The 16,798-nt window shown below is 38.1% G+C and overlaps 1 protein-coding gene across 3 annotated transcripts in view; it reads left to right on the forward strand.

The window, feature by feature from the left end:
• Window positions 1-16,674, forward strand: part of LOC110831631 (uncharacterized protein ZK1073.1) — a 35,116-nt gene extending 18,442 nt beyond the window's left edge. For 2 of the 3 annotated variants that reach the window (XM_022067852.2, XM_022067866.2), the window contains exons 2-9: window positions 9,100-9,150; window positions 9,609-9,672; window positions 9,812-9,929; window positions 10,186-10,396; window positions 10,668-10,742; window positions 12,535-12,650; window positions 13,429-13,591; window positions 14,447-16,674. In XM_022067852.2, the coding sequence (XP_021923544.1) occupies window positions 9,100-9,150; window positions 9,609-9,672; window positions 9,812-9,929; window positions 10,186-10,396; window positions 10,668-10,742; window positions 12,535-12,650; window positions 13,429-13,591; window positions 14,447-14,680 (1,032 nt within the window). In that variant the 3' untranslated portion in view covers window positions 14,681-16,674. Of the gene's footprint in view, window positions 1-5,629; window positions 5,726-9,099; window positions 9,151-9,608; window positions 9,673-9,811; window positions 9,930-10,185; window positions 10,397-10,667; window positions 10,743-12,534; window positions 12,651-13,428; window positions 13,592-14,446 lie in introns of those variants that run through there. The other variant, XM_022067862.2, reaches the window with a different exon arrangement.
• The last annotated feature ends 124 nt before the right edge of the window (window positions 16,675-16,798 follow it).

Here is a 16,798-nt window from a genome sequence, read left to right on the forward strand (position 1 = left end):
CGTCTGATTTAATACCGAAATAATATAAACACATTAAATTTTGTGTGTCAAGGTCAGGGTTTTTGGCCTACAGACGATTCGTTCGTGTGAGATTTGAGATTGTCACATGTTGTCTTTCTGGCAACTTCGGCGTAATTTGGTCTGCATGTGGGCGACATGAAGTTCAGTACACAAAATGTGGAATGTGTACTTTTATTTGCGTATTTTTATAAATTATATGCAATAAAAATATAATATTAATAATAATAATAATGTAAAAAATTTAATTCACAAACTAGGCTGAGGTTGTGTTTATTTTAATCCGGTCGACGTGTAGAGGTTTACCATGACCTCCCCATTCACCGTTCACTTTGTCACTTTGTGAAACGAAGACGACAGGAAACTCCTGTATACATAATTCTAAGTTTATTTTCCTTTGTGAAGTAACAAAAGTGGCCTTTGAAATTATTAAGAATGTAGCATTCATATAATAAAGTAATGTGTGTTAAGTAAAGAACATTTTACAACCAATATGAAGGTTTCTACGATAGAAACACTTTCTTCTTGAGTCTGTCTGTACCATCCCTTATACATTATTCAGTGTGCCATTTTCTCAGCCCAGATGTTCCAAGTCCATGATCAAGTGAATTCTGTTACAAATTTGATGGAACGCCTGAGATGGGAGCAAGGATTCGTGCTCTTTCGAATGTTGGGTTGCATACATGACAGGCTTAGCACGTTTATGCTTGATTGAGCCCATCGTTTATGCTTTCTATTGCACACTTTATACGAACTGAACGAGCGATGGGGATGTCTGTCTGCCCGTGTTTAGTTGTTCGATGAAGTTTGATCTTGTGGATCTACGCTGAAAGTTGACAGGCCAGGTCCGTTAAGTATAATCCCTGCTGGTACTTAGGACGAAAGTCAAGTAAGAACTTGTGAAATTTATGGTCTGTAAGTTTGCTTAAAATGTTTGTGGATAGTAAGTGCCCTATATTTAGCGAAACACATATAAAAGTAATTTATGGTTTTGGCACCACAATATTTTCCTGAAGACTTGGTAGTGACTCAGCTAGTTAAGAAAATTCTTACTTTTACAGAACCCAGAGTTATTTTATAATGTGCACAAGAATTCGCCACTGGATCACGATGAATTCAGTACATAATCTCACACCCTGTTTGTCTTAAAATCCATTTTAATATTATTATATAATCTGTTTAGGTAAGGTTTCCCCGACGAAAAATTTTGTATGCATTTTTATGTAGTCTAATGCTTGGACTGTCGAATATCTGTCAGAAATTTAGCCAAATTATCATTTTACGTTGTCGTATCTTTGCTGATGATTAGAAATGAATGGATTTTAATTTGAAATAAAAGTCAGTGCGAATTTAAGGTACAGAATTGCGAAGACTGTGTCTAGAAACTCTTTAATCAAAATAGGGTACACTTGCTGGTTTAAAATTTTGAAAATAAAAGGCTGACAAGAAACACAGGCTTTGTTCCAGGTGGCTAGTTGTGCCAGTCTGCACATTATGTTCCACGAACTTCACAGTCTTGGCCTCATTGTAGTTGGCTCTTTTGACGATCTGCCTAGAACTGGCATCTTCTAGATGGAGCAGGACATCCTTCTGTTCTACTGGTGCCTTCGGCTACGACCTCCGACCTCAGTCAGTCTACTTGCGGTGCTTGGGCGTGTTGGTAGCTAGCAATTTGGAAACTGAGCGTAAATAATTGATAGTAAAAGTGATTAGTGTTTGTGGTATTTCGTATGATTCATGAGAGTAAAAAGCGATTATTTGCTTGAATAGCGTTAACCAGATTATCAATTTTAATGGTGAAGAGTTGTGTTTTCTTCGCGGTACGGACTGGATTCTCTAAATATTATTTAGACGAGCTTCGGCTTCAGAGGGTTGACCAGCTGATTTTCGTAATGGCGAAGTGTAGTGTTTTCTTCGAGGTACGGACTGGATTCTCTAAATATTATTATTAATATTAATTATTAGTATTATTAATACATATCTGTGGCGTCTATACGGATTTGAATTTCTTCCTTAGATTCATTGACGTGGGTTAAAGTCATTCAGAGTCCATCCCACCTACTAGGAGACTGATTCGTGGTACTGATCTTGCGCGTAAATATTTGAAGAATTTCGTACGTGTGTTTCGACAGTGTCGTGTTTGTTTTGAGCTTCTATGCTGTTGAGTGCAGTTTCAGAGGGAATCTATTGGGAAGGTTGTTCTTACGCGCTGTGTTATTAATTTATCCTTGGATAACAGATGAAACACTCGGAAATAGTCAGATTAAAAAAAAAATAGTCTTGACATGTACAGTAGTTGAAGACATTTATTGAATGGTTATTATTGAAGGGAAACTAAGTTAATATTATTTCATGTGATAAATTTAATGTATTAAAAGATAATTTACATATTCATCGGTCGTTTGATTAACGTTAAATGACCAGCCGCTGAAAATTGTATTCTGTTTCTTTGATAGCTTTTGAGTTAATAGTGTATTATAATCTATGAAGATGTCTGCCTTCTGGGTTGTTGCACCGTGTAGTCTTCTAGAAGTTTGCGGACGTTTCAGAACTCCTTGCTTTCTCCATCATCGACCTGAAACGACGGTAAACTTCTGCCAGACTACAAGGTCGAACAGCCCAGAAGACAGACATCTTCAGAACGTCAAACCCTACATATTATAAAATATAATAATTTGTACAGCAGCTTGGAAGGGCCCAGATGTGTTCTTCGCGACGAATATCAGGATGTGACAATGTTAGCGATTGTAGACTCAGTTTCGTGCGTTGTTAAGCATTTTGCCTCAACAGCCAGTGACGTCGAGGAGGAACTGACACTGCCAAGGCTCAGTTATCTTTGCCTTGTTCCAGATGTCTCGTTTCCGACTTCAAAGTTCTGTCAGTTGGACTAGAGTTTATTCAGATGTTAAATTCGACCTGAACAGAAATGACTGTTCCTGGTCTTCGCGTCCCAGACCTTGCATCGCGATCCTTTTGGAACAGAATTGATGCTGCCAAATTTAAGACAGAATCCGTGGAGCTCCAGCACACATCTTCAATTATGTTACATTTCTGTTCAAGTCCGGGCTTACTGTCCTGTTTGATGTAATTCGTGATTTTCCTATCCCATTGGCTAAAACTTTGTACTATAACTCTTAAACCTCTGTGGTAATTATATGTACCATCAGCTTCTTTGACGATAAGTAACCCCTTGTTTTGTCTACAGTGTCTTTATGGCTTTAATATGATTGCCAGTGTAAACAGCGATTATATACTTAAACAGCGTTAACAAATTGATATTTGTAATGGCGAAGTGTAGCTTGTCAGAATAACACGTTTATGCGAACGGAATACGTTTTTATTATTAAGTTATAGGCTAACGACGTTATTCTGGGCTGAGACATTCAGTGCGTTAGCTTCTCACCACTGAAACCTTGCGCGGTGGACAGATTCCTGTGAATTCATTTGTCTTTCCTGTGTCTGGATCATTCCACCGCTGATACATGTTCATTCGGGCATCTTCTGTGGGATGCTCTTCAGAGGCCCAGTTCCGCAGACACTCTGACTGTCTCACCCCATCTTGAGGACACTTGCTGAAGTCCTACGTACCAGAATCTGAATAGAAGCCATCCCCTTTAAGTGAAGCCAGCGGTAATAATATTGATCCATTTCCACCTTTGTTCTCTACGTCGATAATATCATAAATTCTTAAGTTACCCATCTATCGTCTCTGTATCATTGTTTGCATACATGCAGGCGTTCTTTAACTGCATTATTTTCTTAATAATACTAGCTGTAAAATATTAAGTTACTCGTATTATTGTGAATTTATGATACAATCAGCTTTTAAATTGCTTTTAGATACAAATTTTCTGTGTTGTATTTTTTCCTTATCGTGAATGCTTCGACTTTTGTGGGCCGTGTTCAGGAGTTAATACATGTAATAAGTATAGATTGCTTAACATTTTTAGTTCGCCTGAAGCATTTCAAAGTAAGTATAACTGAAGTTTCGTTCTGATGAGCCGTGACGTTTTTATTTGATTCTGTATCAACTGCTAACCATGTTTGAGCAACCATGGCGCTATACCTCAGTAGGTACAGTGACTGACCGCTGGTTGGGCGCCCGGACTTCGATTCCTGTCAGGGGCAGGGATTGTTCCTCTAGTCTTTGCATATGTGCGCGTATGTATGAATTATAGTGCGCAGTTCTGTGGCCTGTCCAGCCCTTCACTTTTCGCCTTGTCAATTTAACTCTTCCCCCCCCCCCCCCCCCCCCCCCCCTCCGTTGGCTGTGAAGCACTTCATATTTTGTTACGTAACTCATGAACCAAGGGGCCCCTCGACGTTTAGTTTCAGTGCCAAAAGTTAAATAACTTATGTAGCTTTATCCGTGGTATCTTAAAGTTGAGCTTTCGAGTCAAACTTGTGGATTTGTGTTTCTCGATAGCGCGGTTTGTTCCTACAAGAATTCACGAAAGTTTTTTCCTCTGCGTAATTGTTTGTTTAGCGATGATTTATCGGCCCGAATAAATTATCGTCGTTGTGAAAGGGGAAGTTACAAAGGCTGGGGAAGAAAGCGATGTTTATAAATTTTAGGATGCTGTTGGGTTTGGAGTCGTAAATTGACAGGCCTGTGAACTTTTGAGTCTTGAACATTTTTAAAGGTGATCAACACCTAAAGCTTTACGTTGCGTTAAGTCGATTCAGAAAAAAAATTTACACTCGCGAAAACAAATGTAGTTTGGATTTGCAGCTCGAAGTTTAAATTATTTTAATGGCTTCGTTGACGGAGTTGAATTGTTCATTTCGTGCAATTGTGTGAAGTATTTTGTGCTGAAAGGCAGGCGTAAGATCGCGTCGCATCGCGTGTTGCGCCACAAAAGGTGTAGGAATGTTTGTTCTTAGTTTGAAACAGACAAACGCGTATTTTCCAAGTGCGTTCTCAATAACACTTTTTATGTTTCATTGATGTTAATACAATAAATACATTTGCATAGGCAGTTCGTCGCTGACAGAATACACGCACTGCCCTGCGCAGAATCATAATAGCCTTACTGTTGATATACCAAGTCATGACGTTTAAATTATGTTAGCATTTTAAAATGTTAAATATGCACTTTGTAGACTTTTATCTTATTGGTTTGTTGTCTTTTCATTAAAAATGACATTGGTTCACCTCTGATATCTGGATACGGAATTGGATGGGATATACCATCCAGGGCGAATGGTTATATGGCAAGGAACGGAACCATCCATTTAACACAGCGCTTTGCTATGCGATGGCACCATTTTGCGTATTAACCAGAGATCTCATCGTCATCGCAGGCTAGATTGTCACGTTCCCGCGTTGGGATATACATAATTTATTCGGACAGGGACTCAGGGCGTGGGCCCATTCTGACAAGGATGTTTCCGGTAGTAATGCAACGTGCCACACCTGAATCTCGACCCCCATGTTGAACTCGTGACCGATATAAACAAAAGGAGGCTTAGGTACGCGTACTTCAGCACGTGCCCTACTGATCGAGAGTGCGTTTCCCTCATCTACGATGGACGCCATTAGAAGGGACAGCGTCACGACGCTTGCGTAGTTCTGGAGAGAGGAGGTGGGGGGGGGGGGTTCTTGGGGTCCTCGGTGAGGACAGAGGAGCGTCTGGCGTCATGTTTGTGTGTGAGTAAGCGTGCTGTGAGTTGCAGGATGTGTTCTCCCGCCAAGATACAGCTCACGGTAGGTGACCTGCGAAATGTTTAAAACAACGGAGCAGCAGTGTGCGTATCTGCCACAGAAATTAGTAGGTAAAAGTTGTTAAATGGTTTCGGAAACAATTTAAAGCTTTTGCCTTGAACGTTGACGTATTTATTGTGATATTTATAGCTCCAGTTTCAAGGCAGACGTCTTTCTGTGGAGCATAACTCTTCTTGAAAATCTGATGGTAGTTCATATGGTCAACATATTCCATGATCTTTACGGAACCCCTAAAGTTCAGTACCGTTTTCAAAAGAGACCCGTCACTTATCTGTACCTGAGCCAGTTGAACTCAGTCCAAAACTTCCGTTTTTCTTATCCGTTTTAATATTATCCTCTCATCTGCGCAAAGGTCTCATAAGTTCTCTGATTCAAATCCTGTTTGATTTGATTTCATGAACTGAACGAATTGTGACGTCGTGACGCACATCCGTGTTATCCGTCACGCCTCCGAGCACCTGTTCTTCCGGTTGGATGCTGGAGGGTTGAAACGGAATCAGACCCCCCTTTCGTCTGTCGGGAGAAGGAAATCTCTCGTGGGCTTGCTTGGGTGTGCTGAAGGCGTGGATGCTCTTCGATCGCAATATTTCATCCAATCCTTTGAAGCTCGGTGGTAACTGTATATACCACCAACATTAACATTCAGTAACAGTACGTTTGGGTTTCGAGCGGTTCTCACTGTAAACGATTAACTCCCTAATCATCATTAACCAGTTGATCATTGTAATGGAGAAGTGTTTTATTTCAGGTAGAATTATTTAGAGGAGTCTCGGGCTTCAAAGAGTAAGTAGTCGATAAACTGGGTACGTACACAGACCCTGAACCTATACGAATTTCGAGGCCTGACCTTTGATATTTTAAGTTCCCTTGGCAGTATAAATTACGGGGCGCTGTCTGCCCCTGGATTCAGTGCGAATGGAACAAAGGAACATCGTAAAAATAACAGAGAATCTTCTACCAGTTCGATGTTGTATTCAGGATGCAAACACGGGTTATATTTTCCCTATTTCTGGTGATTCAGGACTAAAACTTGACGTTTTCATGAGTGTACTTAATCCCTTAAACTGCCTGATAGTGTATTTTATATCTTGGCTTTCCCATGTGTTCAAATTTCCACGCAGTTTGGAAAGTAACAATCTCGTTATTTTGGTACTGTGTCTTTTAAGTTAAGTTTTGTTATATTTTTCTTATCGTATGGTTCAAATTTCAGCTGTCATTCGGAAGGCGATTTTAAATATTCTGAGTACATGTGGGTGTGTGTGAGTATCGCTGTTAGATTTTGTGAAAGCGATAAATATCGACGCAGTTTCATTTTTGGATACGTAATGTGAAAATATCTTCTTCTAGTAGGTAATATAACCCGTCTTATATCATTGGCTAACTAATCTTATATCCTCCACAATTTATCTTTTCTATACAGTTCTTAGCCCTTTAAAGCACGAAGATCGCTTGAACAACATATAAGAATTCAGTCCGTACCGCGAAGAAAACACTTCACTTCGACATTACAAATATCGACTGGTTAACGCTGTTTATGGAAATAATCGCTGTTTAAAGTGAGAACTATAGGAAACCACTATATACACAATTCAGCGTTACTGACTGTTAAAGCGGGTGGTACATATAATTACCAATAGATTTTGAAGGTTTTTGAAGAAATCCGAAATGTGTGATCTGCGTTGTGGACGGGACTGCCTAGCCCTGGAAATTACTCTCGGTATCGATGCGTGTTGTGATGAGCATCCAGGAGAATCACGAATACTCTCTGAGATGGATTGGAATTCGTCTCTGGAAATCCTAACTGAGGGATTTGAAACCCCCGGTCCAGTTTTGGACACACGCTGACGATCATGTTGGATGAATGCTCTTGGGTTCGATCCCCATCCTAGCGACGTGAGCCCTCTCGTGCTAAGAGCTGTCTGTGGCTTGTTCGCTCGCTGATCAATAGGGCTGGTGACGCATCCAACTCCGTTTTTCCGCTGCACAGACACTTCTTCTGTCTGAGAACAATTACTACAAACACTCCTCATCGGAATTTCCGGCTTCCGAAGGGATTTAATGCATCAAACTGTAGATTTATTCATAAATTATCAGCCAAAATTATTTCGCGCGGTATCCATGTTACTGTTTTACATTTTTTTTTAAAAAAAGAATTTCGTAGTAACTTTTTGAAGCTGAAATCTCATCCAGATGATATATCCAAATCCAGGCCGTACCTCGAAGAAAACACAACACTTTATAATTACAGAGATTTAGGTTTAAAGTGTGATTTGGTGACGATTAAGGTGGAATCCACAGAGAACTGTTTTGAGTTCTCCCAAAAAATCGTATGATAGGTGCAATAATTAAAGATTTGCAGAAGAAATCTAACTTCCCCGAATAACAGAGAGCCTCATTGGTTACTGAATTCTGCATTAAGTGTTTCTGCAGTGGAATGTCGCTACTGTTGGTTCTGTCTGTCTGTCTGTCGTCACTGATGTTTTAATTTCTAAATATAATACGTATTCATCGGATATATAAAAAAAAGATGGTTCTGAGAGACATAGAAGTTGGACTGCTTCCAAGATTGTGCAATTGTTATGGAACTTGAATTTCCGTTACATCTGGAAACCGCCATTTTATCGACATTTTTTTACCACTAAATAAATTCTCTAAATGGCCCCATGACCGTTTAAGTAATGTATAAAAAAAGTCAGCCTGTACTTGAAAGCAAACACAATACTTCATCATTACTGAGATCGTTTCTTCAGTTGTGTTTGCTTTGTAATGCTTAAATATTCAACTTTTTATCGATTCTGCTCTCTCAAGGAGGAATATTCTTTATGCTGTTCTCCATGATGTAAATATTAATGCATTGTCGTCATTCGTCAGTTTTTTTTTTACATTTGTGTCTTAATATTATCATGACATTTTGTCAATGTTGGTCATCTGGTTTGTAACGTCATGTGAAATTGTAGGTGGATATCAACGTTTCGGAGTAAAATACTGTCTCTGTCTTCAGAGAGTTAGAACCCACAAGATTATCACCAGTCTCTTCACCGCTGTGATACATTTCCCATGATGATATTCTGTTTGATCGTCGTCCATTTTGTGTTATTTGAAGTTAGTTACAACAATATTAAAATTTACGTTTCTAAAGTTTACTGCGTTTCGGCACTGGTTCTGTCTGCCATCTTCAGGAAGCGAGGTGCATACTCCGTGGCGTCAGATAAAGCCCACTAATGGCGATCCTATGAGGATAGGTAACCTGCTCGACGTGCAAAAGTGGAAAACAAAAATTCTTATATAATCGTGTGGCTCTCTGTTTTCACAACTTAAATGTTTTATTTAATTTAATTTTTTTATTCTTTTTGCAGAAATACATCGTAACAACGGAGCGATGTGGCGATCTTCACGTGCATGTGCAGGCAAGTGAAACCACAAGAATGGGCGTCAAAGAAAGGAGACGAGATCTGAGGAGCAGGAATTTAAATAAAATGGCAGCCGCGTGAGAATTGAGGTTTCGACAAATGTTACAGCTGTCAATTTTGATCTTTTGGTTTGTATCGCCGTATGGACTTGCAGGTGGATACTAACATATTACCTCCGTGTAAGCCGTGAAGATGGAGGCAGCGTGTTTCTCCGAAACGTTGGTATCTTAGCTTCGTAAAAGTCCACGCTGCATCGCTAATAAATGAACTGTCCATGAAACCAAGGCATCTTGATTTTAGGCTCAAAAACATTTGTTCTGATCAAATTGTTTGCAAAACTTTTCCCATTTCAAACTTATAATTATTCTACTGATTTTATGCAGTAGTTTAGATAGTTCGCAAAACAAACAAAGCATTTTGGTGACTTTCAGCTAGAATGTACTTATTTTTTACAGGGTGACCTGAACCAACAAGGCAAGAAAGCAGTCTTTCTTACAGTTCATGACTTGGGGTGTAATCGTAAGTAGCGTACAGCGTGTTTCGTTTGCTTCGTTCAATAGCAGCTTTCTGTTAATTGCTACGACGTGGCCAGATTTGATATTAACTGTGCACGAGTAACCATTTTATAATGCGTGTCTGATATATTCTGAAATTTCAGATTCATCATTCCATGACTTTGTGAATCACCCTTGTATGTGTGAAATTAAAGACAGGTCTATCTTCATCCACATTGATGCTCCAGGCCACGAAGATAATGCTCCAGATCTTCCAGACAGGTGTGTAGAAGAGTCAGGAATGTCTGGTTTATGATGTTCTTCTGGGTTTTGGCACCTTTTAGACTAGTAAGTAGATTGCCAACAGTTTGGAGGAATAATTATGGTCAATGAAACAGTGATGCTGTGTGTTGATACATGCTTGTAAATTCTTCCTGCTTCATGCATTTTCTTATCTGAAAGGGCGGTCTGATGAATTTCTATCTGGGTCTGAATGTGTTAAGAATTAAAATATGTAATTTTATTTGTTTCTCATTAGTTTTCAGTTTCCAATACTGCAGACATTTGGAGAAGACTTGGGCACGGTGCTCGACTTCCTACACGTGAAGTACGTGATCGGTCTGGGCGAAGGAGCCGGAGCGAACGTTCTCGCCAGGTTCGGGATCGCCAATCCCTCACGTGTGCTGGGTCTCATTCTTATCAACTGCACAGGTAGTGCAGCTTCTGTCATAGAAAATTTCAAGAACAAGGTAAACCCACTTCATACGTCTGTACCGATTTAATAATTATCTTCTATTTATTTACCCATTGAATATTGAGTGACAATACATGGAGTTTTAATGTCCACTATATAGATACATGTTAATATCTTGGTACAGGGGCATCTTAACCTTCACGAGAAGCTGTAGTGACTTAGCTAGTCAAAAAATTCCTAATCTTTTAAGGAAATTTGGGGTGAATTACCTTATTCACAAGAGCCAACAAATAGTCTCAATCCTAATTCTTATTTGTTACTTTCAGTTTGTAAACTGGAAAGGAAGTGGATCGATGAGCCAGTCCGCTGAAGAGTATTTGATATTCCACAAATTTGGACATGTAAGTAATTGTACATTTATCAGAACAGTGAATGTTTGATGTATTTTTTTAGTGTGTTAATTTTTAAAGTCCGCCACTGCTGTTGTGGTGTTTGTTTTTAACAGTATTAAATCTCCAATGTAGACAGAATCCATTCACACATATACCTTGATAATGTATTTATTTGTGTTCAGAATGTATTTTGTGCATGGGATGATTTTTACATCCTGTGATGACCATGTTTGTAAGTTTAGATATTATATGAAGGCCATTTGTTTCTGGAATTTATCTGTGGAATGCTGTCAGTTAGAAAGATTGTCAAGATGTAAAAAGTAAAGTTTCTCACAGCAGCAACTGTGAAGGTGACTGTCTTCTGCATTGTAGCGCCACGTAGTGTGGTACAAGTTTGCTCACAGTCCAGAGGTACTTTCTGCCACCATCATCAGGGCAATGTGTGAGCTGCACAAACCGACAGACTTTGTTTTAAGTCTGCATTTTTTTTTTTTTTGAGAAGAAACACTTTCTGTAATGTTATTTCAACATTTTCAATATTGGGTAAATATATTTATTTATTTCCATCAATACACAAACTTAGTTGTTAAACTTGGTGTTATTAAAGCTAAACTTTAAAATTTGGCGCTTATCATCGCTACAACTAAGTTTGTGTATTGACGGAAATAAATAAATATATTACTGAATTAAGCACAAACATGACGCAATTAAACTACAAAACTACAAAACTACAAATTGGGTAAATAGTTGGACCTTTGAAACCCGTCTATAAATATGACCATAGTTTGTCACTTCTGTGACCGAAATGTGCAGGAGATCTGGCATTTATGTAGAAAAAAACATTTTCTGTGTGCCAAAAGGGTGTAAAAATATGGGCTTCTGTAAGGCTGAACTGAGTCACTGTTTATTATGGCAAAAAGTATTGAATGCAATGTTTAGAATTTCCACCCGAATTAATTGATCCTGAATGAAATGTATATGAACGTGGCATGTACCATGATGTTAACGAGTGTGTGTATACTGTTGTCTAATTTAATTGTGTGTACGGTTTAATACTATTGTAGTTTGATTTTGTGATTAATGTTGTAATATTTTCTTTCATGTATTTTTCTCTTTTCCAAATAATGCTTCAGATAATTGCCGAGGTAATTTCACTCATGATTTGCAATCTTGACCGTCTATTTTTATATAGCACCTAGACCAGTAGTTGTAGAGTCATGTAATCAAACCAGAGCTCAACAAATGCTCTAATTTGCTCATCCATGGGAAGTATTTTGTTTGTGTTGTATGCAGCTGTATTCATCTATCAGGATGTACAAGCATGTCATTGATGATTTTATTTGACTGGAAAATAAGTGTAAGATTTGTTGACCCCTGGCTGTATGCAAGAAATGTAGAGTAGTGCCATATTATCCCTTGGAATAATTAATCTATACAATGTATACATCACATAGGATTTAAGAAAAAGGAAGATTGTATTTGGGATTTTTACTGGGGAATAAGCAACCTGGAGAATCAACAGAAAGTAAATGTTATGTCTCACATCTGACAACTTCTTCTTATAATGACATTTGGGCATGGGAACGTGTGTTATATTTTCCCAGGCATTTGAGAGGGGAACAAGCGAACTGTTTAACTCATCTTTTTTTCCTAAAGACAGTCCTGTATCTGCATGGCCTTTGCATCGGCCCTTTTTCTGAACTACACACACTAAACACTTATTTCAAGATCTGTTCATAATAATGATGCTAATATTGTCTCTATTTTATCTCTCATTAAATATAATGATTTATTTTTCTAGCAAATCGTGAATGATGCAAATTCAGACAAGGATAAAGTGATGGTGGAGTTCCAGGAGCGAATAAGGAGCACTCTTAATAACAAGAACCTCAAGCTGTATGTAACCGCTTTCCTTAAGTGAGTAAAATGTGGTTCTGTTCTAAACATATTAATTCTCACATGACACCAGTTATCTACATAACATGGGTATACAATGTAAGACTTGAGGTTCTCACAGCGGTGAGTATGAAGATATCCGTCTTCTGGGTTATTGCGCTGTGTAGTCTGGTCGATGTTAACCAACGTTTCAGAGGTCATACTGCCTCCGTCATCAGGGCGATGGATATTCATCGCCCTGATGACGGAGGCAGTATGACCTCTGAAACGTTGGTTAACATCGACCAGACTACACAGCGCAACAACCCAGAAGACAGAAATCTTCATACTCTGATGACGGAGGCAGTATGACCTCTGAAACGTTGGTTAACATCGACCAGACTACACAGCGCAACAACACAGAAGACGGATATCTTCATGGGTATACAATTTCATCTTTTAACTTTACATATCATACTTTGTCTTTCTGTAGCTTCAGAAAAAATTTCAATGCCAAGAATTATCTTATTTCAACATTACTGTACTTCTCAGCCTTGAACAGTGGCTTAGTTGTATGTTTTCTTAGATTTAGATTTTTATTGAGGGTCAATCAGCCTTATTGCAGCCTGTCTACATGTGCAGGGAAACGTTTCACATAATAGCGTGGACATACGATATATCACTCCATGAAGACTGAACTACCAATAAACAATACAGTTCTGTGACCCACTGGTGGTCTTCATGGTAATGAAAATTTACTTGTACGATCCACCAGTGACCCTCACGGGAGCCAGAATTTTAAGTGTGATATAAATTTCAGCCGTAAGGATCTGCCACTGAAGCAGTGTAAGACAGACATACTGCTAATAACTGGGGTGCTAAGCTCATATGCCAATGTGGTGGAAAAGCTGCATCGTGAATTGGAGAAGACAAAGGCCACTTTGCTCAAGATTGAACGGGCAGGAGACGTCCTCCTGCAAGCAGTGAGTAAACAGATCAAACAAACACATAAAAGTACCTTGCCTCTTTGAAAAAATTATCTTAATGCTTACAGTTTGTGTGCAGTGGAATAAAGACATATAACATTTTTTTATTTCCTGTGTGCATGCGACTCATTTTTATATAAAGTCTGAAATAATTCCCTCTTAGAAGAATTGTAAATGTTTCGTTTCCAATAAAAATGTTTCTGGGGCCTGGGACATGGTACTGTTGAACCTTCTGATATTTGCTGTCCTCTGTTGGACATAAACCAAGTTACATTATAACGAAATTAAATCTAATTTAAAGTGAAAGCTTATCTCTTTTCTGTAAAGTTTGTTACAGTCTCACGATATCATTTAAGTATAATTTTTTGTTTTATATATATATATATTTATAAAATCTATATTTTTATTTGAAAACTCTCTTGAGTGACTTCATGATAGTGCCTAATCTGTGCAGCTTCTGTTGAAAAGGAGAGAAGTAAAGTCAAGCTACCCTGCTACATGCTATGGAGGCACTAGAGGGGAGAGAAGGTATAGCTCCTACTTATTCTTGACCTCAGCATTTAGATGGGTACAAATCGTTAGCATCCTGCACCAGTCATGTTATACCCCCCAGTACCCATTAAATAGGTAACTGGGTGGGCCTGGATGCTGAAATTAGAAGAGAAATCCTTTTCCTCTACTGGTGATTGGACCCCTGTCGTGTAGTCTATAGATGCTGTACTGACTGAGCAACCTCGACTCATAAAGGAGAGAAGTAGAGACATCATTTTTTTTTTTTTTTTTTTACCTTATCAGACTTATGAATGAATAGTTTACTGTTATGTTCATATTTTGTAATCCTTTGTTTCACAGCCAGAGAAAGTAGCACATAGCATCCTTCTGTTCTGCAAAGGACAAGGATTGCTCACATCATTGACACTGCCTGGAGTAGAGAGGCAGAGGACGTTCTCAGGTAGCTCGGGTGACGGTGAAGGTCGGCCACGACGCCTGTCCCGAGGAATGAGCATGGAAGAGTACGACAAGCCTAATATCCGACGACTCTCCATCACTATCAACAGTGACAATTTGCCAAACAAGCACAATTAAACTATTTTTACATATCAGCTACATACACCTGTTCATATCAGAGGACCTGGTATCTTGTGCTCACTTCCTGTTCCCAGAATGAGTTGGCTCCTAGTAGATGATGAGCATTGAATTGAGTGTAATCAGACTTATGATTATAGGGCCTGGCATCATACTGCCTGTAGCAAACAGAAAATTCTGCTCCTCGTGTTAGGAATATAACCAGGCACAACAGCAGACCACCCACCACCTTAACAAATTGAACTATTTTTGTAAATTTGTGCAGGATCCTAATGTTACTTCATCATTAAAACTGTGTTACTTTTCTTACTGATTTAACAGACTAGTAACTAATGTTGAATTGGATCAGGTCAGATGAAGTTGGGAAAAATGTACAGTGTTTAGTAATCAAAATTAATAAACATCATAAACAATTAACAGGATATAAAGACAAACGGTAACAATTGTTACATAATGAACACCAATTAATGTGTCATATCATTTCAGTAACAGTCATAAAAGGAATAATACGTTTTCTATTCATACCATTTACCTTCCACTGTGTTGTATCTGCAGAGACTTTATTACATTTGGTTTGGAATGCTGTGGTTGCATCATTCGGTCAACGTCCTGCAAGATCATTTTACCTTTGGCCTGTCTGTGTCATTGTAGGTACAACTCAGCTTGGTGTCGTAGGGTTGTCTTACTATCAGACGTACGAGGAGTTGGTTGCAGAGTAAAGTGTGAAAGGTTGTTAGGAGCAGGACATCTTTCACTGAGTTTCTGTTTCTGCAAACATGGAAACACTTCATATTGAGTCAGAAATGTATTGGGGAGTTTTGGAAGCTTTTTATAAACCTCGACCACATTCTTGCTACCAGTTGATATTACCCTAATGCTCTGTTATACCAGTCTTGTTCTTAACATCCAACTTATTACCATCAGTCTGGTCTATATAAGTCTTCCAAAACCTCACGGTGCACATTTATCTTGAAGATGGCTAATGCAGCATTTACTAAAATGTTGGAAAAACCTCAATATTCCCCAAAAGCCAAAGTTCTACGATATCCATTAATTATACTACACAAAATGTAGGTCTACATTCTGTTCTCTGATGTTAATTAAAAGAAATTGAACATGGCAAGCAGCTGATTATTACATTTTAATTACTTTAAAAAATCCTTCATTCAGGATCAGAGCATACATATGTTATAAGGAGAAAACTGTGAACAAGTTTTACACAGTCAATCTATGAATATTCATATTTTATTAAAGTAGAATTTTTGTTATTTCCTCAGCAGAAAGCACATACTTCTTAGGGTTAATTATGCTCATAATATTCAGGACTATATGTTAATTCTACATAGTTACTGGTCTTCTGAAATAATGACCATAGACCCTAAATAAAAGAGTCAGGAAAGACTTACACTCAGATATGAAGATAAATGGAAACATTTATAGAGATATTTATAGAATAATTAGTAAATTGAAAAAAAATTATTCTTGGTTTTCATGCTGTGTGAAATTCAGATTGTAGGACAAATAAATTTGTCAGTATTACAGTAAGGAAACAGCTGATGTGTAGTATACAGTAATGCAATTGTACCATCTAGTGAAGCTTGTTATATTGTACATGATTGGCAGCAACCATTTTATATAGACCTAGTTACAGTATCACATAACACATTTGTACATGTAGTGAAACAATAAGTGCAATCAAGGATTGATTTAATGAAAATACAGAAAGCATTGAATAGTTCTTAGTTTTGTACCTATTTTATTTAAGGTACTCTATATATATAATGTCAATGTTGGCCAAATAAATAGTATAAAATATATTTTATAATAGATATAAGTGGAAACATACGTTTTTGTACATAAAGTGGATTTTATCTGCACTTACATACAGTACAACACTTGCATGGTATGATAAAAGTACATGTTAGTTTACAATGTACAAGCAATTTGTAAATGATGCACATCAGTTTATCAAATAATATATCACTTGAAAATGATGTTTTCTTGAGATACACAGAGGAGATTATGGAATGGTGATGCGAAACCTGGCTCAGTTTTTAAAAGTGTTTCACCTGTGGTTAAATCAGTTTTATAATTGTTCAATAATCCGCTATCCAATGG

This window comes from Zootermopsis nevadensis, unplaced genomic scaffold, assembly GCF_977971745.1.
Source record: "Zootermopsis nevadensis isolate Lab colony 2312 unplaced genomic scaffold, Znev_1.0 Znev_ptg000008l, whole genome shotgun sequence".
NCBI classification, from domain to species: domain Eukaryota; kingdom Metazoa; phylum Arthropoda; class Insecta; order Blattodea; family Termopsidae; genus Zootermopsis; species Zootermopsis nevadensis.